The sequence below is a fragment of the Phodopus roborovskii genome, unplaced genomic scaffold (genome assembly GCF_943737965.1).
Source record: "Phodopus roborovskii unplaced genomic scaffold, PHOROB, whole genome shotgun sequence".
NCBI classification, from domain to species: domain Eukaryota; kingdom Metazoa; phylum Chordata; class Mammalia; order Rodentia; family Cricetidae; genus Phodopus; species Phodopus roborovskii.
Genome location: NW_026126638.1, coordinates 7,786,672 through 7,812,916, shown reverse-complemented (window position 1 = coordinate 7,812,916; position 26,245 = coordinate 7,786,672). Strand labels below are relative to the sequence as shown.

The 26,245-nt window shown below is 41.0% G+C and overlaps 1 protein-coding gene across 1 annotated transcript in view; it reads left to right on the top strand.

Annotated features, from left to right (window-relative positions):
* Nucleotides 1–26,245, top strand: part of Grin2b (glutamate ionotropic receptor NMDA type subunit 2B) — a 427,951-nt gene that overhangs the window by 298,618 nt on the left and 103,088 nt on the right. Inside the window, exon 4 of the mRNA XM_051173139.1 lies at nt 20,653–20,767. Within this exon, the coding sequence (XP_051029096.1) occupies nt 20,653–20,767 (115 nt within the window). The remainder of the gene's footprint in view (nt 1–20,652; nt 20,768–26,245) is intronic.

Genomic DNA, 26,245 nt, shown 5'->3' with positions numbered 1-26,245 from the left:
TCATGTCCTCTTCTCCCCTTCTCTTTCTCCTAACTCCCTCTCTCCTCCCTTCATGCTCCCAATTTGCTCATGAGATTTTGTCCCTTTCCCCTTCTCCGGGGGACCATGTGTGTCTCTCTTCGGTCCTCCTTGTTTCCTAGCTTCTCTGGCAGTGTGGACTGTAGGCTAGTGATCCTTTGCTCTATTTCTAAAAGCCATATATGAGTGAGTACATACCATGTTTGTCTTTTTGTGACTGGGTTACCTCACTCAGAATGATTTCTTCTAGTTCCATCCATTTCCCTGTGAATTTCAGGATTCTGTTGTGTTTTTCTGCTGAGTAGTACTCCATTATGTAAATGTACCACATTTTCTCCATCCATTCTTCAGTTGAGGAGCATCTAAGTTGCTTCCAGGTACTGGCTATTACAGATAATGCTGCTATGAACATAGTTGAACAGATGTCCTTATTGTATGAATGTGCATCTTTTGGGTATATGCCTTAGAGTTGAATTACTGGATCTTGAGGTAGACTAATTCCCATTTTTCCTGAGGAACCACCATACTGATTTCCAAAGTGGCTGTATGAGTTTGCACTCCCACCAGCAGTGGAGGAGTGTTCCCCTTTTTCCATGTCCTCCCCAGCATAAACTGTCTTGGGTGTTTTTTATTTTTGCCATTTCTAAAATATACAAAGAACTCAAGAAACTATTTACCAAATCACCAAGTAATTCAATTAGAAAGTGGGGTATGGAACTAAATAGAGAATTGTCAATGGAGGACTCTAAAATGGTGCTAAGCATCTTTAGCCATCAGGGAAATACAAATCAAAACAATTCTGAGATACCATCTTACTGCAGCTTAATGTCTTGAAGTAAACCTACAAGGGGGCTGTGCCATGCCAGCATGGACAGTCCAGGGATGCTTTATTGTGCCATGCAGTCAGGCTGCAATTTTGGAGGGGTCCCCAAAGCTCTAAAGACCCCACCTCTCCTCAGCTGAATGTGAAGGAGAAACTGTGAATCACAGCAGACCCCATGCTTCAGTTTCTGTGCAAGCTAGGTAATCTAAAATGGCTCAGGAGCCATATCTCCAATAATATACCATCTCCGGGGACATCCTGAGTGTGTTTTCAAATAGGACTCCCTGTATGCTTTACAAAGGGACAGTGTACATCACTAATGCAGGACAGGGACTTGGTGTCTGTCTTGGCAGGACCTAACATTACACATTTAGTAAGTACATGCTCATCAATGTGGTTTCCCTCCTTCTGGGATCTGGAAAGGGAAAACAATAAGAGTTGTTCTGTGCAAATTCTTGGAGTGAAATAAAGGGTTAAGAAAGAAAGGGAAAAAAAAGCAAAAGGATAGTGGCAAGGAGATTGTGGAGCAGATTCATCGTTTTTCTCTTTGCCTTCAGATAGGGCTCCTGAAGCCTCACTCCTGCCGCCCTGAGACCTTCCTGGGTGAGATTTAGACTTGGCAATAGTGATGCTTTAGAGGCATTCACACTCCAGCTGGAGCCCTGGGTGTGGTTAGGAAAAGAAATGAGAAACATGAGACTCTCAGGATAATGTATCTCCTCCAGGTGGTTCCTGTCCATGGCCGGCCCTTAGCTCCTCTCCCTACAACACCTACCTACTTGGATCTTGACTTATTTTGGCAGTTCTCTGTATGTGCAATGTGGTTGCCATGGAAATGCTACCCAGCATGCAGCATGCTGTTTCATCTTCTCTCCATCCCTTCATTTCTCTCCAGTGTGCTCTTGTTTGCTTGCATTTCTACCTCCCAGACACCCACCCCAACTTTTTTTTTTCTGATTGAAGACATCAAACACCACACTTCTTCAAGCTATTTTGCCACCTTGTCTTCATACTCTTATTGAATGTGTTTTTGACTTCTTATCATCGAAACAGCCTGATGGTGACTAGAGAAAAGGGAAGAAACTAGCTCCAAATGTTAAATTTCCCTTGTCTATGCTGGAAGCCAGGGATCAAGTTAATTTTGACCTGCTTTCCCAGGGATTAAGTCTTTACTGAGGTTGGGGGAGACTTAGTAGCAACTCCTTTCTGATTTCCACTTGGACTCCTTCATGTACTGCTGCTGCAGAGAGCCTTGAACTGCCCTCATCTTCTAACTGCCTGTTCATGAAATATCCACAATGTCCTTCACTATGCACATTGGCCCATAGGCATCTCTGTAGATACTGACATGCTGGGTTATCAGGAGTTGGTCAAAATATGAAGATCATAGTGGGAATATATAATCAGGTGAACATCAGATGTTTTTTCCTATATACACTAAAGATATGTTTATTTTTTCTCATTATTAGAAAGATATTAGAAAATAAATACATAAAGACCCCATTTTTTCTGTTTGCTTCCTTTAATGACCATCTTACCTGTATGTCATAAGACAAATGAGTTGTATTTCCTTCTTTCCTAAACCTATAAAAGGATTCACATTAATAAAAAAAAATCCCAATATTAACTTTTTCATATGATCCAGATCCCTTGATTTGCTAAACTTAAAAGAAACTCATTAGTCAGTCACCTTAGATGAAAAATGCAACCTGATTCCTTTTTCCTTCCCATAGAACAAGACATCTCAGAAGTAATCAGGGGCCACCGTTACCTTCCCATTGCCCGTCAGTCATGTTTATTTCTACGTCGGCTCTCTCAGAGAGACCAAGAGTGTATAGAAGGATGGAGGCTCAAGTGTGTTACATGATTCTCACAGGCGGAGCTGTTTCTAGGGGCAATTTAATGAGGAAAACTTAAAAAAGAGGCATTTTAAAGGGGGCTGTGCAGGAATGAAGCCAGCCCTACATTTTGTCTCATTGCTTTTATAAAACAGAGTTTGATACTTTACTCTTGCCTAAAATTCAGTAATTGAGTCACTTTTCCCCAAGGAAAACCTCCTTCCCTCCTCTCCCCTCTCTCCTTCCCTCCTCTGTCCTCCCTCTCTCTACCTCCTCTCTCCTATCTCCCTCCCTCCCTCCCTTCTCTCCCCTCCCTCCCTTCTCCCTACCTCCTTCCCTCCCTCCTTCTCCCCTTCTCTGTGTATGGAGAAGTCAGAAAGTAATGAGAGATACTTTCCAGGCTAGTCTTATAGAAGTTCTAACAAATCAATAGGTGTTTATTGAACACTTAGCACTAGCAAGGAACTAATTTAGATTCTGCAAGAGGATAATGGGACAAGATTTGATTGTTTAAACAGTGCATTGTCTATGTTAGAACACAAGACACAGACTTGAAAAGCTAAGTAACTAACGGGAATAAAATGGGTCATGAGGAACAGCATTGAAATGCTGAAATGTAGACGAGGCTAGAGGACAGAGGGATGGGAAAGGGGAAGGGGTATGCATGGTCAAGACAGTGGGTAAGGTCTCGTCTGAGCCCTTAGGCAGGATCAATTCACACTGCAGTCATCTGAGAGCAAACAGTAGAAATACAGGCAAATGTGATGTTCTGGGATGGCAAAGAAGCCACTTGGCTTTAGCAAAGGTTCAAATAGAGAGCAAAAGAGAATTCCAGATGTGCAGACATGGAGGGCTCCGAGGAAAGGTCAGTTTTGACTCCAGCTAGTAAGGAGCCATTAGAGATTTGGAAGCAATAGCTGATACAGGACTAAGAAGTCTATAATAAGGTTAAGGGGCTACATAAGGGTGATGGTGTAAGACAGAGGTCCCAGACACAGGCTCTTCAAGAGATCTGCATATGAGACAATCAGGCTCCATAGCATAAGCAGGAAGCAAAGAATTTTTTTTTTGTAAGGGTTGGGCAGTGTTGGGTACGTGCCTGTAATGCCAACATTTGGGACTAAAGTAGGAGCACCTAGGCCACTAGGAACTATGCAGTAAGACCCTGCCTCAAGGGGAAAACAATGACAACAGCATAGAAATATATATATATATATATATATATATATATATACACACACATATATATATACATGTAAATATATATACATACATGTATATATATATTTATTCATGTATGTATATATATATACATACATGAATATATATATATATATCTCAAAGTAAGGAAAGTGCCATAGGATTGATCAGGAATGGAGATGAAGAAAATGATGACGATGGAGACAACTGGGAAGTTTCAAGATTGAAGGAGTCAATCAAGCTAATATTAACAAGATGCCTACTATGTGTCAGACCCCCTTTTATGTGTTTAATGTGTATTAGATGACTTGAGGAAGGTGAATTAGGCCATCAGCTAAATTTCAGGTGCTGCGTGTAATGGGGGAAAGGCAAGGGAGCATGGCTTGGGTCTGACGATGAAAGGGATACAACTTAAGGATGAGATGAGGTCAAGACTGGATGCACAGGGCTGAGGAGCTTGCTCACGTTTAAAACACTCAATGCGTAAACATGGACACTGGAATTCAGATCCTCATTAACCACATACATGTTTTAAAAAGGCAGGTAGGTATGATGGCGAGCCTGTAATTCTTATCTGAGAAGGTGTCAGTTAGCAAGATTAGGCATATGGGTCAGTTCTAGGTTTGACTGATAGACCCTGCCATGGTGAATAAAGTGGACCATATAGATAGATTCCCAATATTAACCTCAGGCCTCCACACACATGAGCACACATGTGCAATATACCTACACACATATGTATCCACACAATGCAGGCAGCTGTATACACGTGTGTGTGTGTGTGTGTGTGTGTGTGTGTGTGTGTGTGTCTACATGGAAATGGGAAATATAAAGATGGGAGCTGTAGGGCTGGAAGTATGTATTGTATTGAAGAGTTGGTGTCTAAAAACAGCCAACAGTGTGCAAGAGCCACATTGAATATCAAAGAAAGAAGGTAAAAGAGTTCTCTCAATCAAATCCAGACCTCACCAGCATGGCTGATCTTACTGGCCAGCTTGCTCTGAGGGGTCCTATGTCTCTACCTTCCCAAGCTAGAATTGAAGAATGTGCATGGGTTCTAGGGGAGAGAGGGAGAAGCTAGGGGGAGTATACAGCAGAGGAGGTAAGGATAATGCAATCATAGTTGAAAGAGGAAAGCAAGACAGCTGTAGGAGAGTACTAGACAGGAAGTAACACTCTGCAGAACAAGTCTTCAGAGTGATCAGGAATTAGAAGCACAGAGTCATACACATATCTGACTGTCCAGACCAAAAATGTGGATCTTCCTTCCCCTATTGAGGGTAAATGATATTTTATTACAGCTCCCAGAAAAAACTTTAATATCATATTTTAAGTCCTAGGAGAACTTGGACATTCTGTGCCAAACGAAGATAAATTTTCCAATCTTAACAGCACCAGATAAATACCCTAGTTGTCTGCCTCTAACAAGTGCTTCAAGAATGCAGCCTTAGATTTCTAACTACTTCCTCCCAGAGCATGAGCGGAGAATTAATTCCCCTGTGAGGCCAGTCAAGCTTACTGCTTTGTCCTCTGATTTCTCGTAAGGTAAATTAGTTCCATGTCTTCATATCTGAGGGGTTTGTGAATGTCAGGTGACAAATTGACAGCCCTTAGAGTCCTCTTATTATTTTTCTATCCCCTGACCAGCACTGTGATTCCACTCATTCTTGGGGCTGAGGAGAGCCTGAGTGTTTTTTTTTTTCCTTGTAGACCTTGACTATGGTGCCAGCATGAGGGCAACCAGCTAATGAGACCACTAAGGGTAACATAAATGGACAAATCCCACAGTGTGAAGACATTTAGGTCGCAGCTTAGGTTTTTAGTCCTACCATGGTAGAAGTTTCTGGATTATTTCTATCCTTCTCTCCTGACCATTGCGTCTGTTGACAGTATTGTGCTCAGTGTGAGGCAATGAGGAAGGAACATGAGCTTTGGGATTATTGAGAAGTGGATGGATTCAACTCCTGCTGCCAACAACCTCGGGCTTCGTTATAACATAGCTATTACATAATCACATATAATATATGCTATTATTTTATAGCATTGCTGTGATAATTTAAAATAACATAAAACACCCAGAACAGAGCTTGGCATGTGTTCAATAAATGATAGCATTCATTGTTGGAATTTTTTCATTGCACAGCCAGAGCTGAAATATGACTTCCAAGCAATTTTTCTTATGTGTTAGAAAGCTCGGAGATTAATTTACCTCAGGGAAACAGAATTCTGCAACTCTATGTTGAAAAGAAAAAAAATGTCAATCAGCAAATTTTGTGTACAATGCTGGAGTATTGTTGCATTTTTAACTGAGTTTATTGGTTCTAGGAATATAACTCCTAAGAACAGCCAGTTTGTCCTCCTTCTCATTCATGTGGTAAAGACAGAATTGAAACAGATATCAAATTATACCAAGAATTTGAATTCTTTAAGGATTGAAATCTTACATTGCTCCAATCACCAAATGACAGAAGAACCTGCCTTGGCACGGGTCCTGTTAAGCCTGACTTGATAACATTTTGCAATCATCCAAGCAGAAATATTGAACTGAAGTTCAGGAGAGAGATGAGATCTGGAATAGAGATTTCAAAGCCTTGGTATGGAGGTGATTAGCAATTGGCTATGTGTCAGGTGAGTCAGAGGGAGAGTCTTGGGTACCCTCAAAACGGAGAGTTTCAATAAGCAATGAACATAAAAGGAGAGAAGTCTAGCCTAAGGTATAAAAATAAAGCCAAGATGACACTTTAAGCCACAAATGAGCAAAGCAAAGGGCAAATTCTCAACATCAAATGCTAGAAGATGCCTCAGGAGTGTGATGTTGGATCAAAGGCTACTAACTTACTTTTGTACAACTTGTTTGATTGCTGATGACTTTGCCAAATATTTTGGTAGAATAGTAGAGGCAAGAGCCAAGATTAAAAGGGTTGAGGAATAATGGTTGATGATGAGGGACAGGCAACAGGTGTCAATTACCTTTGTAAAAAGTTTTCAATAAAGATAGATGTTAATATAATTACCTTTGAGAGGGGTTGGAATATCTCTCTGCAAACTGCCCTAGTAAACAAAGAGTTAATGGTATAAATGCACAGTAATTTCAGAAGCATTAAAGAGCATGTTTCCATGGAAACATCAACCTACAGAGGGAGAGAAAGAACTGAGATCCCCTGACAAAGAAGGAACAGCAGAGTTCTAGCCCCCACACAGTACAGCAGGCAGAGATGATTACACGTTTCTCTCATCCACCCTGGGTAGCTGCAGTCGGGGTTGACTGTGCTGTCCTCTTGGGGGGTAGTTCGGTTCACGTACATTCTTGTCCTCATTTTGTCTGGAGCTCTGAATCAAAGGCCATCCCATGTTAGACTGATGGGATAGTTATTAATGGATGTGTCTTTAACTCAGTAAGTAAATAAATAAACAGGTCAGGTTGAAGCCCCCTTCCTTCCTCATCCTAGCCTGCCCTGGTATCACTCCTATGGTGTGCTGGGGTTTAAAGCTTTCAGACTGTAGACAAATAAGATGTGCAGTATACTGAAAGTGTTAAATGTTTGTGTTATGTTTTATTTCTTTTAGTATCTTTCCCAGGGTGTGTGTGTGTGTGTGTGTGTGTGTGTGTGTGTGTGTGTGCATGTATGCATGTGTATGTGTGTGTTTTATGTAGCTGCACACATACCATGACACATTTGAGAACAGAAGACTGGTTGTTGAAGTAGGTTCTTTCCTGCCACCACATGGGTCCCTGAGGTCAAACCTGGGCCATCAGGGTTAAGAGCAGGTGCCTTCACTTGCTGAGCCATCTCACAGGCTCAGGATGACAGTTTTGACCAATGTCTTGGCATCAAGGGTTTGTTTCATTGTTCAGTGTCCTTGATTCTGCATATAGTGGCTCTCCTTGTTTTCAGATTCATTACATCCACTCAAAACAAACTTGTGTAAAATTCCCACACTCTCCATTCTGATCCTACTGTAGGATTGTCCCCTCTCACTAATCTGTTATCCAGGAAGCTACAGATCCAACTTGGACAAACTCCATGTTGTTGTCTCCTGCTGACCTTCCCAGCTGCTCGCTCTCTCCCTTCCTACCTTATATTACACCCTGCATCTCTTCCTTTGGATGCTAGGCTCAGAACAACCTTTTACTCTTTCCACTCTGCCTCTCTCATGCCTTTTCTTAAACCCCTCCCTCAACAAGTCATTATGCTTTTCTCTGTTGGAAAGGTTTCATCCAGGTGGCAGATAAGATTTGTAGGTAAGTCCCCTCCACAGCCTCTCACACACCTGTATCCCTAGCAATCAAACCCAAAGCCTCTTGTGCATTCCAGGCAAGTGATTTGCCATGGTGTAACATCCCCAGCAATTAGGTTTACTAAGTCATAGATGGGTTCCTGAACATGTCAACATCCTCTGCAACCGTGTTTCTTGTACATGTAGCATGATGGGATAGGTGGTGTACCTTTATCCCTTAAAGGCATGATCTCCACAGAGGCATCTTAAGTCCTCCATCTGTTGGAAACCTTCTCAAACCCTTTCAATAGCCCTGCCTCATTTGGTCCTTTTCCTCTCCCTGTACAGAATAATAGCTTCTGGGAAGCCCCACTAGAAGAAATCTGCCAACCATTGCTAAAAGACTAAATTACTGCCTCATTTCCCATGAGTGACAATTCATAATCTCTGTTCCCATCCCTTGTAAGGGAAACTGTCACTGATTTGTTATAAATTCACTCACTTTTTTTGCCCCGCTTTAGATAAGCTAAATAATGGTTAAGTTTAAGTTAAGCTATGGTAACTATCAAGAGAATGGGGAATGCATATGCTAGTTCCAATATGCTGGTTTTATTGGTCCTTTAAGGTGATAGGAGAGAGAGAGACTCTTGAAGAGGCAAGAACATGTCAAGGTCAATAAGAAGAGAAAACCCTCATTGTTGCTGGGGTCTCATGTTCAGATGACTTTAGATCTTTGGCAGAGAGTTTATATAACAAAGATTTCTTTCAATCTAAGTGAAAGTTCACAGTTAGGAAATGTTTTCTGGCTGAAGCTGAATCTTCTAGAAAAATCCTTGTTAGTTGCTGCTTGGTTAACTTTGGCATAGTTCCTATATACTGTTTTCAACTCATGAGCAAAACTAGATATCATGAAGACAAACCTTTACTTAAAAATTATTAATAGGCTACTTTAAATTGCTATGGTAAACCCTATGACCAGAAGCAACTCTGAAGGAATGGTTTTGTTTCAGCTTACAGCCTATAATTTATTATGGAAGGAAATCAGGAACTCAAGGCAGGAACCCAGGGGCAGGAACTGAAACAGAGACCAACCACAGAGGAGCACTGTTTACTGGTTTACTCCTAATGGCTTGTTCAGCCTGCTTTCTTAGAGAGTTCAGGACCCCCGTTCAGGGGTAGTATGATCCTCAGTGGAGTAGGCCCTCCTACATCAATCATTCATCAAGAAAATGTCTTTCAGACTCACCTATAGGCAATCTGATGGAGGCACTTTCTCAACTAAGTTACTTCTTCTCAGGTGACTGTAGCTTGTGTCAAGTAGACAAAATTTAACCAGGATAATGGGCATTAAAACATAGCAGCATGCAACTGAGGGTCCAGTTTACTTTTGACTTAGAACATTTTTCTTCAGCTAAGCCTTGATGCTTTATATGGATAGTGTATCCTGAGTGTTTTCAACATAGCATGAATCGTAAGGTGGAAGGAAAAATGAGTTTTATTCAATATTTTTAACTCATGGATAACACAGGAAAAGGAGGTAGACTGCAAAAAAATATTCTATGACCTTATTATTATCTAGGCATTGCTTGGTGCCTGCCACTGGGAAATCCACCATTCTGAATACCTAAGCTAGACCTTAACGGGACTCTCCATGTCCACAGTGACTAAGAGCGGTGACATGAGATGACCAACAATTTCTTTTTTGGTTCAGGTTCTGCACACAGAATTGAATGAAATCAGGTGTGCTGTGTCAATCCCCTCATTAATTAGTGTCAAGAGGTGGCTTCATTGGTTCCCTGAGGAAGTGTACCTTCATGCCCAAGGAGGGGAGTGTCTTCTTAGTAGAGGCTTTGAGGAGAAGTATACAGTGTTCCAAGCAGAGCTCCAGGAGGTCAGAATAGGGTCGCTTTGAATAGTCATTTACTCTGGACTAAAATTTTGGAAATGTGAGCTCATCTTTTGTGTTCTTTGGAAAGGAAGCTTCATATTGAATAATCTGTTTAAGTGATTTCCCACCACAGGAAACCTCCCAGGGATTAATAACCACAGTAGTGAGAAACAAATGTTCTCAAGCCTCAACTTGGGATTCTATAGAAATGAGAGATATTCTGATTGTGGTATTAAGAACAAAGCAAAAATCGGGGAATTGGGAGACTCTGAACTTAATTGGACAAAGCACAGTGGCAGTTTCCCAGAGCTGTGTGGTCCACAGTAAGTGTGAAAGGTTAGGCTGTGATCCAGCGTCCTGAAACACTAACATTCTCCAGTTTTTAAGTTGCATTTTTAAAAGATAACAATGACCAGGCCAGAGAGATGTCTCAGAGGTTAAGACCACTCACTGCTCTTGCAGAGGACCTGTTTCTGGCACGCCTACAACTTAGCTTAATTCCAGTTCCAGGGAATCCTATACCCTATAATTATCTCAGTGAGTGCCTACATGCATGTGGAATACACATATACTCAGGCCCACAATCACATGCATAAAATAAGATGATGAACTTTTTAAAGGGAACAACAAAAGTCTGGGGAGATGGCTCAGTGAATAAACAGCACTGCACTGTGTTATGGGCAGTTTTCCCGCCAGCCTGATCCCAGAGCCACATCAGCCCCAAATAACACACAGAGACTCTGTATTAGATGTAAAGCTATTGGCCTGTTACTAGTGTTCTTTGTTGGCTAGCTCTGTCTTAAATATTAACCCATTTATATCAATCTAAGTGTTTCCACGTGGTCTTATCTTGCCAGAGAGAGGGTCCAAACTTCTGCTCTCTCAAGTCCCTATATCTTGAATCTCCTCTTACCTTTCCTGAATTCTGCCTGTCTCCTAATCCCACCTATCTTGATTTCCTTTGGGCCAATAGGGCTTTATTCACCAATAAGAGAAATATATTTACAGAATGACATCTCCCATCATCTCCTCTTTTCTGTCTAAAATAAAAAGAAGATTTTTAACTTTAACATAGTAAAATATATAACAAAACATTTATCAAATAAGAAGAATAGTTAACAATATTTAGTCCATTAACATTTAGTAAGATTTAAAGAAAAAGAAAATATTTTATCATCTATCCTATCTTTCTGAGTCTAAAGACTTATATGTAACTTATCTTTAATCCTAACTAAGGAAAAATATAACCATAACTATCTGTCTTCAACTCCATCAAAGACCACAGAAGAATAGCATATAAATTCTAGAAATGACAGAGACAACTTGCTGCCTGGTCAGTTACCCAGAGTTATTCTGTAATGTTCTATTTTTAGCCTTTTGGCCACAGTGTGTCTGGCAGACTCCTCAGCAAAGCAGGAAACTTTTTAAACTGTCCACCTGTATTGGCAGTTTGTCAGTCACTTTTCTCTGTGTTCTGTAGACTGTCTGTCAGACTCTTCCATGAAGCAGGAACCCTACAGCAATGTCCATCTTGTTTCAGCAGTCATTTTCTTGAGGGTCCTGCATGTCCAGTTTATACAGCATAAAGTAAAATAGTCCACACAAGAGCAGTATCTTGCCCAAATGTCTAGTCATCCTATATTGGAGGCAAACTCCATAACGAGTTTCTTCAATGTCCATCTTCCTTTGTGACACAGGTGGTGTTGCCAGGAGCAGTTGTGCCTCACTGTTAAGAAGTCCCTAAACCATTTTAAATGCCATATTCTGTAAGTCTTTGAAAGGTTTGAAGAATATTTATCTCAAATATATCTCTGTATATCTAGAAATCCTAATTAACATAACTATAAGTTTTAACTATTATAGGTAACTATAATTTGTACTTAAATTATACATTACATTTTCAAATGAGTTATATAAACACAATACCTACACAAGAGGAGAAATATACATATCACAAAATTGACCTTGAATTTTTATCAGTAAATGAAAATCCATTTCAAAACAAAGTATTCATTTCTACACCATAATCCCCTTTTTACCTTTAAAAAGAGATTGGTTGTGGTCATTAATCATTTATAACCAATCCCACTTAAATATAAACAAACATTTATAGACAATATTTGGGAATTTGGGCATCGTTCTTTCTAAACTGCTTCCTGCTGGCAGGGGGCGCTGTCATGGGGATCCTAAGAAGACACAGAAATCCTGGCTGTAGTGGTATGCAATGCTGTTTTGTCCCAGCTGTTTTGAATGTGGGATCACATGGGACACTGCTTCAGGGGGTCTTGCTTGATCAAGCCATGTTAGTCTGGAAGGAATCCACAGCTATTTATTTTCTGTGGAAACAAAAATAGAAATCCTTTTCCCCAGTAACTGGTCCTTAGACTTAAATTTTGGAGCCAAAGCATTTTTAAAATATATAAATTGAACTAATCCAGCAGCATTTCTTTTAACAGTTGTTGCTATTTCCTTACCTCTGTCTTAAATATTAACCCATTTCTATTAATCTCAGGGTTTCCACGTGGTCTTATCTTACCTGAGAGAGGGTCTCTGCTCTCTCAAGTCCCTACATCTTGAATCTCCTCCTACCTCTTCCCAAATCCTCCTAGTCTCCTAGTCCCACCTATCTTGTTTTCCTATTGGCCAATAGGACTTTATTAATTAACCACCAAGAGAAACATATTTACAGAATGACATCTCCCATCAGTACTGACTTAAAATTCAGCTGGGGAGGAGTGCACCCTAGAATACCAGCAGTGGAGAGACAGACGAGCTGAGTCCTAGAGCTCACTAGCCAGCCAATATGACTGAATCACTGACTTTCTGGGTCAATAAGAGAACCTGACTCAAAAAATATGGTGGGTAATTGAAGAAGATACCCTACCTTTACCTCATAATGCCATAAGATTACTTGCTGTATTATGTGTTGTGCACCCGTGTGTGTGTGTGTGTGTGTGTGTGTGTGTGTGTGTGTGTGTGTCCACGAGCATGCCTATGTGTTATAATACATACATAAACTCTCCCTCTTTGTTTGATTGCTTTTATTTCTTGGTTTAGTTTTCTTTCACTCATCTCATCCCATACGTTCTTGGGGACATTGATCAGCCCTTTTCATTTGCTTATAGCTCTTACTGCTGAAAACAAGGTACTGTGTTGATCTTGGGTAGAGCTCTAAGTACTTCCAGAGGAGAGCTGTCACCTGGCATGGACTGCCACTTGGTAGAATGTTGCAGATTACAGGCAGCCACCACAGCTATTGGCAGAGGCACAGCCCCCATGATTTTATTTTTCTTCTTAGGTGAACAGAATCACATTATGCATATGTAGAGCCTATACACAAATCTTGCTGACTTGATGGCTGTCCCCAAATATCATCTTTCTGGAGGAAAGTAAATGGTTTCTCCCCTCCTCTGTCCAGAGGGCAAGTCTCAACCATGCTCCTTTATTTATTTATTCTTTTCCTTTCAGATAAAACTAAGTCATGACATCTAGTTGTGAAACAGAATCCAGGTAATAGCTCTCAAAATTTGTCATTGTTGAACTTTTGAGTCTGATGAGATTTTCTTTCATCTGTTGTAAATGGTGATTGATGTCACCCCCCTCAGATGAATGCAGCTCATCCCAAACTCCCAAAAGGACGAAGCACATTCCTCACCTCTAGCAGAGGAAAAGAAGCATAACAGGCCTCTGGGAGTTAGCTTTCAGGATCCTTTAAAATCTCCCTCATTAATTTAACATTGTAAATGAAATTTAAATATTTTATATATGGACCAGCCCAAACTTGAACTTACTGTTGTTTATGATCAGTCCTTTGAAAGATAAATTCATGATAATAAATACCATTTCAGAATGATAAAATGTTTAATTCATTAGAAGACTATTTTTAATCTGCCTCAAGTAATTATAAATGGATATTGTAGTTTGACCTTTAAATTAGTTTCTCTCAGTGTTCTCTACTAGCTATCAGTTTTTTCCTAAATAAGAGAAAAAGCTTAATAAACTAATTTTCTAATTATGTTGTTCAGTGCATGGCTTCCTATTACTATATAGTTCTAAGACAATTTTCAAAGTTTCGTCAAGTCCACTTTTGGAAAAACCAACCACACAAACAAAAGGAAACCATATTGACACTTAAGTACCTTGGACATGTTATCACCCAACCTACAGACTGATGAGCAGTGGTGGCCTGACAGGTGGTGCCAGGGGCAGGGGTGGTCATGCTTGTAAATTCCTCCACACATAGCCTGATTGTATGTGTGGGGTACTTGACATAGTCATGTTTTTTTTTTTTGTGCTTAGCTCTTTTAGTCTCCCTATTTTTTCCCACCAGCATTTGGAGGTATTGTCTGGACTCTTTCACTGGACATAGGCTGTGTTACTAATGAGACACTCTACTAGGGTTGGATCCCAGAGGAATCCCTCTAAAATCCCAAAAGACAAGTATTCACTGGCCATAGCCTACCAGATTAAACCCACTACAGTGACTTGACTGTTCAGGATTCATTTTGATAACAGAGTTCCTAATTTAGGAAAAAGTAAGACATTTCTATTTAGTTGAATCAAAGTATAATGCTAATAAATGTAAATACCTGATTTACAAATATCTTGGTCTCACTCCTTCAATACTGCTTCTAATGAGCTGGCTTTAAAAAGTTTTAAAATGCGTATTTATGATCTAGTGAGAAATTGCTTTTCACTATTTCCAGGGAAAATGTGTCAAAGAAATAATCACTGCCAGCATTGCGTTCCACTCCTATGAAAAACTTCTTGAAAGGTTTGTGGCCTTGCCAATAAGATTTCAGCATCCTAGCAGACACAGTGTTTGTCAGAAGAAATGAGAAGTGGTAGACACATTACTTGGTGTTCTATGTCACCTGTTAAATGTACATGTGTTCTGTAACATAATATTGTATACCGTAAGCATATTTCATAAATATTAATTCAAAATAAAAACTAAAATGTCCAATAAAGAACATGTCACATCATTCAAGTTCTAAGATGGCTTTCAGCAATCTGTTCGTATGAATGTTTGAAGTTTACTCATAAAGTAATTGGTTTCATTTTGACATTTTGGACATAATTATCAACTTTTTTTTTTGTTTACTCATCCCTATTCCTAATTACTATCTTTCCATTCTCCACAATTCCCTCTCAGGACTCTCTTGTCCCTGGGCTCCAGGATCTATTTGAACCCTCAGAGTGCCCTGGTTTTAACAATGGGCCCACTCCCAAGAAGGTACCCTCCAATCCATGGTCCAAGTCATGGGACAGCATGATAAGCTTCCTCTCCTCACCATCTTACTAAACTTCACAATGGGATTTGAGGCTTGGAGGCTTGGGGGATCGTCTCAAGGGCAGGACTGTGGGTCCTTGCACCAGGGCTCTGTAGCTTACCTTTTTGGCGAGGCTTTTGTTTTCCTTCTTCAGGTGGAGATCCAAGGCTGGAGCCCTGTGTTTACTTCTTGGTGCATCGCCTGCCTTTTTCTCTACATTTTCAGTCCTGCCTTCACTCCCATTGGGAATTTCCAAAGCTCTTCCCTCCTTTTCTCTTTGAAACAAAGTCTCTCTTTTTCACACTGATTTTCCTCAAATGGAAAAGGTAGAGAGACAGCTTCAGGACCACCTTCTTACCTGGTAGTTAGAATCCATTTATTTAGTAGATGATGAACTAAAGATATTAGAGGCAAGAGATGTATTGCTGGCACACTATTACAGAGCATAACATTTTCAGAAGCAGACAGTTATAAGCAGGAGGTCAGTAATTCATTCTCCTATAAGAGCTCCTCTCTTTTTATTTTACTTTTAGTAGCTAGAAAACGGGACTGGTGCTTTCTAAGTCTGCCTCCCCTTCAGAAACATGGTGGGGAATGGAAAGAACACAGACTGGGAATGAGAAGCTCTGGATGGTGTTTCTAATCCCATCTTCTGATCTGGGTAAAGCAGCAGATCTCTTCTGGGTAACAATGACAGGATTGGATGAGCTTGGCTGATGCTACTGTTTCATGTTACCACCACATTAATGGACATCCCTTTTTATACAGCTAATGCTTTGTAACAACATGAAGACAGAAAGGTGCCATCAGGCCAGGGCTCTTGGTTTGCTGACAAATGCTGGCAAAGCTCCCTCAGGTGCCTCCCACACAGGGCACACTGCTGAGTCATCACTTTAGGCTTCTAGTCTACATGGCACTGTGTAAGAGCTCTGTGTGACCAAAGTCAAAAAGGCACAGGTTATTAACCTCTGCTTGACCCTATTAAACCCGCTGTAGTATGACTCAGGTGGTGGTAGAAAAAAAAATAAAAAATAAAAACAAACAAACATACACACACACACACACACACACACACACACACACACACACACACACACTCAACCCCCACAAAAAAAAAAAAAAAAAAAAAAAAGGTTGATTGGGAACCCATCAAGATCCTGAGTTTCTTGCTCAACCAGGAGGGAAGCAGAACAGGAAATCTGTTTTAGTTCATTTGGTCTCTAGTACAGATTTGGGTAATCCAGACTATGCCTTGTGCTATGAAGATGCTAAAGTACACAATAGGGGCCTTGAGAACTGATGTCACTTCAGAGTATCATGAAAAGATACTAAATTCTTAAAAATAGAAGATGTGATCTCTGAACTTGAATGTGAATGCCACTCTGGGAGATCATTTAGCATCTTGGGATCCATTTCTCTCTAAGAGTTTTCAGTGAATCATTTTTCACATTTGTTTGAGATCTGGCAAGCTCAGATTCTGTGTGATACCACAACTTTACGAGATAGGCCACTGAGTTTCTTGGATGTCAAACTACATCTGAGAAATAAACCAAGCAAAATGTTGCTATATTCCACCTTGATAGGACTTCAGAGAGTTATGGATACAATTTCTGCCTTAGGCTTCCCCTAAGCCAGGATCATTTGCTGTGTGTGAGGATGGCGTGAGTAGAGAAACCAGTGATTATGGGGTCTGAGAATCTTTACTATAGTTTAATGTTTTACCTAGGACTTCTGTGTGGGGGTTTCAAGGTCTTAATATTTTAAACGAGTAAAGTACAGCCAGATCTAAAGGTAATTAGATAGTTTCAGTTCTTACGGGAGTTTAATTATCCATGTGATCTTATGATCAAGCATTGCCTCCATCTATGGGATTCAGTCTCACTTCTTTGGGTGTAGCCCATTTATGGGCAGCTCTTGCAAGTAGTACTATCAGATTCCCCTTCACTGAGCTCAGAATGTGGCAGAATTTGTCTTGCCTTTAGACGGTCATATACTAACACCATTTTTCTGAATGTTCCCTATGATAGAATCTCATATTTAAAAATCACATTTTATGTAGTGTTACTATTCACTATCTCATCTGTTCATCACAATGACTGTTTTCTCTCATAGCTAGAGGTCAGATGCCAGTTCCACTTTAAAGAGGATTAACTAAAGCTTGGGTGCTGAGATCACAATTCAAGAAGTGACCAGAATCACTTTCACTCTTGAATTACCAGTGAGTTGACTGATATACTCTGTTATTCATAAGCCATCCTTGCTCAGGGCTAGTGTAAGTTTTCAAATGCCCTGGTAGCTAAATGGCGTCCCAGCACAGGCAATTTCTCAGAAAGAAAACACATGCGCTGTGAATGATTAATCTATATGCTGCCAAATGACACCAATGATTAAAATGCACTCTGTAGAATATTTTGTATAGTGTCATAAAACTTTTATTAACAGTCTTGGTAAGTGTAAAGCATCCAAGAAGAGCTTAGGTAGATGGAATGAACTCAAGAGACAGGAAAGGGAAAATATGCCAGAAAGACCATGTTCTCTACTTGGAATCAGGACATGGAGTCAAAATAAGAGAGATGTCTAACTGCAGGCCAGTTACAGTGCCTTTAAGTGGGTTGTATTTCTTAAAATTTCAAATTTCTCCGCTTATGCTCCCAGCACAAGTCATTGTGGGGCTACATACCAACCCAATTCATGTTACTTAGGAATTTAATAATTTCTGGAACTTCTATAATTGCCTTCTGTGATGGACACTTTCTTTTAGCTATTTTAATAGTGTTTTGGATAACGGCAGAATAATTCATAGCCATGACTGGTGAAGAGGTGGGTACTTAGCTGGTAATTCATTTCTCCATCCTTTTCCTCCTCCCTCCTTTTTATCTCTTCCCCTCCTTTTCCTTCTTTTCATTTCCTTTATTCTGCCCTTCAATCTTTTCCTTCCTTCTTTAAAAAGATTAAACTAAGTTTTTTTGTTGCATAATCTTCCTCTGAAGACCTCCAGAAATATTCCCAAGTAGTTCAGTGCTATTATAGGAAGAACATATTTTGCAAGTTCATGATGGCGGATGCTTCTATTGTAGATTTTTAGTTTAAAATGATGGTTTTGTAATTATATTTCATAGAATAGAAATTTGGGTTGGGTTTCTAGTTATTGCCAACTACAGTAAATCTGAATATCACCATCAAAGTGGTGATGAACTCAGGAAAGTCACACTAGCTGGGAGAAGAGGTCAGGATCAGAGCCAAGGATGAAAAAGATGGCATGTGGGATATGAGTTGGCCAGAGATGCTATACTCTACTGACTGAAGGTGCTCAAAGAGAGGAGTAGCTTGAGGCCATGGCATGTGATGGACATATAAAAGAGGAGATATTGAGTCCCATGTTGCTAATAGAACAAGTGTGGTGTGGTAGAAGGGCTGCAGGGCCTAAGGTATTGCTTAATATATTACTTCTGATCAAAACTAATAATACAATATTGATCAAATAATCTAAATCTTTTCTTTCATAATTCACAAAATTAAGTTATAGATGCAAATGTTTACTCACAGATTAAAATAGATTTTTACAAGGGATGCTTGACATATGCCTTCAAATATTTGAAGAATGCTCAAATAAAAGGACTAGACTAAAACCTTAAAATATCCCAAGAGGAAACAAGTGTTGAAGAGTTGCAAAGGGATGGAAATCAGCTTTAAATAAGACAGAATAGTGAGATGGCTGCCTGAGGGTAGAGGATAACATACTAAGTTCCCCCATCAATAGGAGAATTCAGAAGAAGCCAAGAGGACCAAGTCAATGCTACTGTAGAGAGAAAGCATCAGTTGCAAGAAGCAACAAGCTAACTGACTTGAAAAGTCTCTGTTCAAAATTCTAGAAATTTCTATTCTTTTGGAATCTTCTGTGCTCACTGCTGTATCTCTCAAGTTGCAGATGATTGGGGCATAGCAGGCATGGCAATCCATGACCTCCTAAAATGGGAAGTGTCCTTAAGGGAGTTGGTTTATCTTGTATACATGCCTTTTCAGTTGCTACAAGGTCCACATCCCTACAACCTTGCTTAACCTAACATAACCTGCAACAAACAACTCCCTGATGTATGAGGAAAAGCCAGAAGTGAGCCCTTTAAGATGCCTCTCCATTGCTTTGGAAGGTGCTTCATTTGTTTCCTACAGAGGCTCATCTCACAAGCAGCCAGGCTCACAATACTGAAGGGGCATGCCACATGAGCATAGAACTCATCCTTATTGATTCTGTGGGCCTTTATGTAAAGGCACATTAATTACCATCAGTCCAGTTGCACTAATGCACTTGTAATGAACAGGCCTGTGGAGATTCACAGTGAAGGAGCTGCTTCTTAGACCCAGCAGCTTGCAAGGGACAGAGAGGGCTGACGATAAATGTCCTGCAGGAAAACCATTTCATTGGTCTGAAATTAGTTGCTTCCATAATTTCCACTCATTTATGCTCTGACCCAAAAATACTGTGTAAAACCCTCCCCACTCCTTTCCCCAACTCAGTATTTCTGCTCACTGTGCAGCCAGCAAAAGTCCTGGTTTCCAGATACCTCTGGCCCACCACACTCAGGAAGGCTTACAAACAAAAGCAGAGCAAGACCCTTAGTAAGAATCCAGAGACTGTGCATGTTTGGGGGTGGAGACATACCAAGGCGCCTACATGCTACCTTTTTTTGGCAGAAAGTTGTCTTGGTACATAGCCATTTTCTTTTCTTATCTCCTCCACCCTTCCTTCCTCCTCCTCCCTTTTTGAATAATAATTGTTAACACTTAATGAGCACTTACTATGCACCAGACCCCATGGCAAGTGCTTAACCTAGTTGTCTCCTTTAAGCTTATGGACTTAATTAGGTGATCTTTTTGCAGATGTGTTAGGGGGAACAGGCTCAAAAGTGTAAATGAGGGCTGGAGAGATGGACTCAGCAGGTAAAAAAAGAGCTTGTGCTGTCCTTTCAGAGGACCAGGTTTGATTCCTACAACCTATTTTGGGTAGCTTATGAACCACCTGTAACTACAGCTCTGGGGAACCCTATACCCCACACACAAACAAATTTAAACTAAAGTACCTCTTTTTTTTTTTTTATTAATTATTTGGTCAAAGCCAGAGCCTTCAACTGAACTCAAATGAGCTGTCTTTACTTCCGATGCTGGTATTTTTTTTCACATGATTACTATTGCAAAAGTTAGATGGATATTGCATAATCAATAGGAACTTGAAGAGTGCCAGTTGACTAACCGTTGTCTGTGTCCCAATCTACTTGTCTATCTCCATATAATTTTCAGTAAACCTAACTGTCTTCTGCTTTCTTCCTTCCTTTTTTTTTTTTTTTTTTTTTTTTTTTTGTTCATACTTACACTCTTCCTTTAATTTTGTCATTACAGGTATCTGATCAATGTCACTTTTGAGGGGAGAAACTTGTCCTTCAGTGAAGATGGCTACCAGATGCATCCGAAGCTGGTGATAATCCTTCTGAACAAGGAGAGGAAGTGGGAGAGGGTAGGACAAGTCTTTGGCAATCTATGAGCTGAGCAGAGAGGCAGGTGTGAGGTCCCTACCCAACACCTTAAAGGAAAACAGCCTCTTGGTTTTCATCTCTAGGCAACTAGGAGCAAGAAACTGGAGCTTTGCAAGTATAGGAGAGGCTAGGCCTCAAGCATGAGTCTTCATTCTTGCTACTTTGGCTAATCACAAGGTCCTTTTCTTTATGTTCTGGTTACTATCAGTGGTTGCATTACTTTCTGACTCATGTCGGTTTTATCGGAAGATGACATGTATGCAAGCCAACAAATTAATTTGCTGAAGAAACCAACTAGAGAATACCAATTGGAACTTACATCTTATGGTGTCTGAGGAAACCCATTAACCTAGTGCACGAGCATAAGGGCTGATACTGACACTGTGTCATGTGACTGAAAACCGGTACATGGGGCTCTATTTAGAATTTGTCCTGCTACCACCTGATCATAGACTTTGAAATTCTACCTTTAGACATTAATTCATGTTGGCATCAATGCTCACCCACTTGCCTATTTAGGACACTGGGGTGGGGGTGGAGTCTCTTAACTACTCAGTCTTTCAGTCTCTTTACTTATAAAATGGCAATTCAATATATTGGTATCTATAAAATACGTGGAGCAGAGCTTGGCACACGGTGAACACTCAATAACCCAGATTCCAGGTTAAATGTCCAAGAGTGATCACTGGTTTTTTTTTTTGCAGGTGTACCCTGCTGGCATTTGTCCCTTGAAACACTCCAGCAAATGGTTCTGAAAATAAGTAAGACTGGGAAATGCTATTACTGCTTTTCAGTCCAAGGAATCTTGGAATGGATCAGCAACTGGAAAGTTCAGATGTGTCTTAGAACACAGAGGCATCTTTAACTTTTTTTAACATGACATTTCCAAAAATATTTCTATCACAAGACCACTAATAATCTTACTCAATGCAAAGCACACTGGGTAACTGATTTAAGGCTATGTCCATAGTTGTTAGGGGCCAGTTGGCTGAGAATAGATTCCATGATGTCAACATGGTTCTAAATAGAGGAGAAGCCAAGTATGTCATCAGCAGCATCCTGTAACTATGACAGAATAATGAGACACCAACTCTTATAGAAAAGGTTGGTTTCAGGTTATAGACATTTTATTCTATAGACATTTATTCTGAACTTGTTGACATGGGTCAATGGTAGGATGGAGGTAAGAGTGGGGATCATGTTGCAGGGAAGTCTCATGCACCTCATGGTAAGGGAGACAAAAGAAAAACAGTGTGACCTTGATATTCTTCCGATGGAACATTTCTGATGATCCAACTTCCTCCCTCTAGACCTTACATCCTAAGGGTCCCATCATTTTCCAGTCATGCCATAGGTGAACAGCCAAGCCTTTGGTATGTGTACTTCAGGGAACAGCTAGTATTCATATTATAGCAGCTGTTGGTCTCTCCCAAACTCACAATGATGTCCAGAGCCCCAGACAGCTAAGTTATAAGTCTGTCCGTGAACTGAACGTTTGTGACTCAGACAGTAAATCTCAAAACCCCAATTCTTAATACTGAGTCCTCTGCCCATCGACTTATTGTGACATCATCAGATGTGACATCATCATAGTAAAAGGATTTAGGTCACACCTGATGATCTTGATTAAAGTTATCCTCCCCTACTGAGTTCCCATTTGATCAGAAAGAGTTGGACCCTGCTGTCCACTTGAGTCAACCTACTTTCCTCTGCTTCTGTTGAGATGCCATAATTTCTGGAGTATTCTCTTTTATTCCCACTTAATATGACTTCTGCCTGTCTCTAGAAGAGGAGTTATTAATGACTGAGATGACATGCATGGATCAGGAACTGTCCAGCTGTGTAGCTCTGATGTACTGGGCTCATGGTAACTGTTTCAAGCAGTTGACATCTCACACTGTCCTTTAAAGGTCACTGTTTAGAGGACTGTGGATTTCTCTCTTGTCTGGGCCCTCAGGTCTGAGGCCTGGGACCTCACCTCTTTCTACAACGGTCTTCCCTCTGGGGGTTAGCTCATTTGTGGCACCAATTCTATGGTTTCACCTCATAAATGTAGACCTTACTTTAATGAGCTTCCCTTACATGTGGCTGTTGGAATGGGCTTCCTAAAGCACAACTACATATTCTTCCCCTGGCCCAGATACTCAAGGCTGTCACTGTTTACGAATCACGTCTACATTTTATCTGGGCTTGTGTTCAAGACTCTGGTCCACCCTCCAAGGTTTATCATCCTTTCCATATCATCTGTATCAGGCTCCTTCTGTTCTGAGAATGTGCCCTGGTGTGTTCTATTTCCTGCACAAGATGCCACGCTCTGGAATGAATGAATTGTACAATTGTATAAGTCATAAGCATTCTTTGAAGTCCAATTAAGATGTTGCTGCCCCCTTCTTCAATCCCAGTTGTGGTATACTTTCTAACCCCGTGTATCCTGCAGCTTTGGTTTATATCTCTGTTGTAGTTTCATCATAGCTGCCCTAAGTTGTGAGTCTGGGTGCTCTTAAGGGGCAGAGGCTACCTATCATCATGTTCTTATAGCAATCTGAATATGTGCATTGCATAAAGCAGTTCAATAAATATTTGTGTAATGAAGGAGAGCCATTACATAAGAGAGTCCAAAATCCATCATTAAGAGTCCAAGTTTATGCTATTGCCCTTGATATAATGGCAGTTTTCTCTCTCTCTCTCTCTTTTTTTAAAGAAGGCATAAAATCCTTATGTAGATTGGGTTTTATAGATCATACTTTAAAGGCACCAAAGAAGCTCACTTTTTAAAGAAATTCTATGCCTAATCTTTTTGCTAAGCAGGTGAGGAGGGGTTAAGATGATAGACCAGGGCATTTGCATATCAAATTGATTAAAGCAGGAAACATGTCTGAGGAAAGGTGCTTAGCAGTAGCTGAATTTACAGGGCTCTGCAGCTCCCAAATTCAGAAGCCCTGGTCATGCACAGGCAGGAGGAATAATAGGGCCTAGAAGGCCCGGTCACTCCCAGGCAGGAGAAAGGGCAGGGACCAGCCTCAGCCCCAGGTATGGCTGGATGTGCTGGATGGCTTTACCTTACTCCCTCACTGTTGCTGTAGCACCCAGGATATCATTTCTTCAAGGTTCCTAGTGTAACTTCACCAGGTACCCTGGGGTCCATGGGAACTTAGTATCTGGGACATTGTGACCAGTAGACATGTTGGTGAGCATTCCACAGGATAGGTGTGGGTACTAGAGAAATTAGCAGGGGAAGAACCTACGTCTTTCAAAGCAGGGTTAATAGCATCTAGCCTGACTACTTACTAACCCTGTGGCCTGATCAATTAGTTCACTTTTCTTTTTCAACATTTTTATTCATTTTACATACCAAACACAGTTCCCCTTCTCTCCCCTCCTCCTACTGCACCCACCTCCTTCCCCAACCAACCCTATCTACTTTTCAGAAAGGGCAAGGCCTCCCATGGGGAGTCAACAAAGCCATGGCACATTCTGTTGAGGCAGGGCCAAGCCCTTGCCCCTTGCATCAAGGCTTAACAAAGCCATCCCATTATAGGGAATGGGCTCCAAAACTCCAGCTCATACACCAGTGATAGAACCTGGTTCCACTTCCAGGGACCTCACAAACAAACCAAGCTATGCAACTTTTGCCCACATGCAGAGGACCTGGTTTGTTCCTATGCAGGCTCCCTATCTGTCAGTCTAGAGTCAGTGAGATTCCATGAGCTTCGATGGGTTTCCCCATCATTATCTTGGCCACCCTTGCTCATAGAATCCCTCCTTCCTCTCTTTAACTGGACTCCAGGAGCTTGACCCAGTGCTTGGCTGTGAATCTCTGCATCTGTCTCCATCAGTTACTGGATGAAGGTTCTATAATGACAGTTAGGGTAGTCACCAATCTGATTGCAGGGGAAGGCTAGTTCAGGCACTCTACTATTGCTAGGAGTCTTAACTGGGATCATCTGTGTGGATTCCTGAAAAGTTCCCTAGCACCAATTTCTCCCCACCCCCATAATAGCTCCCTCGATCAAGATCCTTCTTTCATTGCTCTCCCACTCTGCCTCTTCCTCAAGTTAACCATCCTGTTCCCTCCCCAGGAGATTTTGTCCATTTCCCCTGCCCAGGGTGTTCCCTGTGTCCTTCAGACCCAGAAAGGCAAATCCTGTATGTACTCACAAGTGGATGGTAGATGTAAAGCAAAGGACGACCAGGCTACATGCCACAGCTCCAGAGAACCTAGGGAACAAGGAGAACCCTAGTTCACTTTTCTTGATAACTTTCTTCATTTCTAAAATGATAGCATTAAAATAAAAACAAAAACATTCTAGAACTTCTACAGCTTGAGGTGGTACAGATTCACACTGTAAATAATGAAAAGCCCAATATGTTTGGAAGCACAGTAGCTCCAAGGGCGTGGGTGTCATCCTTGTTCTTGTAATTTACGTAAAGTGTCTCCAGAAAGGCCTTCCCCCAGTGACCTGTGCTAAAGTAGTCACCCAGCTGCTCTGTCACAACAGTCCAATTTGATTTTCTTTCAGTACAGCTTTCAGCCAGCATTCCACTTACTCACTTGATTGTTTGTTTGTGGCTTATTCTTCACACCAGAATGAACGCTTCATGGAGATAAGGACCTCATCCACTCCTACAGCTGTAACCCTTATGGAGGATGCCTGGCTCAAAGTGAGCACCCAGAGATCATTGCTAAATAAGTGAATATTCTATACACCTGAAACAGTTAGGTGTTGGCCAGCCATTTCACTTCTAACACACCTGTGCATACACACATGCGCACATACACACAAGCTTGCATGCGCACACACAATCTCCCCTTAGACAGGCTGGTTCTCGGAAGACAGCCTGAGAGCTGGTGTCTCCTCCCTTTGGAGGGAGTGCTTTAGTGTCTGTGAAGGACTCCGGGGTATCCAGGGGGTGCAGTAGCCAATGGAGAGGTTCGACAGCTGCTTTAACAAGGAGCTGCAGAAAGATTCATTATGTTGTGGGTGTGAGCTGTGTGATGGATTTCATGACATTCCTTTGGTTTTTTTAAAGGTAATCCTACAGCTGCTTATAAATTTGGCTCCTTTGTAAAGACTTGAGGTCAACACAACCTAGTTTATGGTTTGGGAAGTCAGAAAGAACTACACTCAGTTCCCCACATTGCCATTTATCAGCTGGGTACACCTGGATGAGTGGCTGGTATTACCCCATTCTATTTCCCTTTAGTGAAATGGGCTTTTACGTGAGGCCATTGGAAAGATTAAATGAGACTTTATAGCCAGATACCAGTTATTTTTGATTGAAGCACAGTCAGAATTCAACAAAGTCTATTGCTGAACACCATACTTGGTGGGTAACTTCTTGAGGACGTGTTTGCTGTACTCAAATGCCGGGCCAAGTGAGAATCTAGTACAAAGCAAACCCCGCCCTCATCGTCTCAGAACTGATCTCCAGGGCTATTGTTCTGAAATTCTGGAACC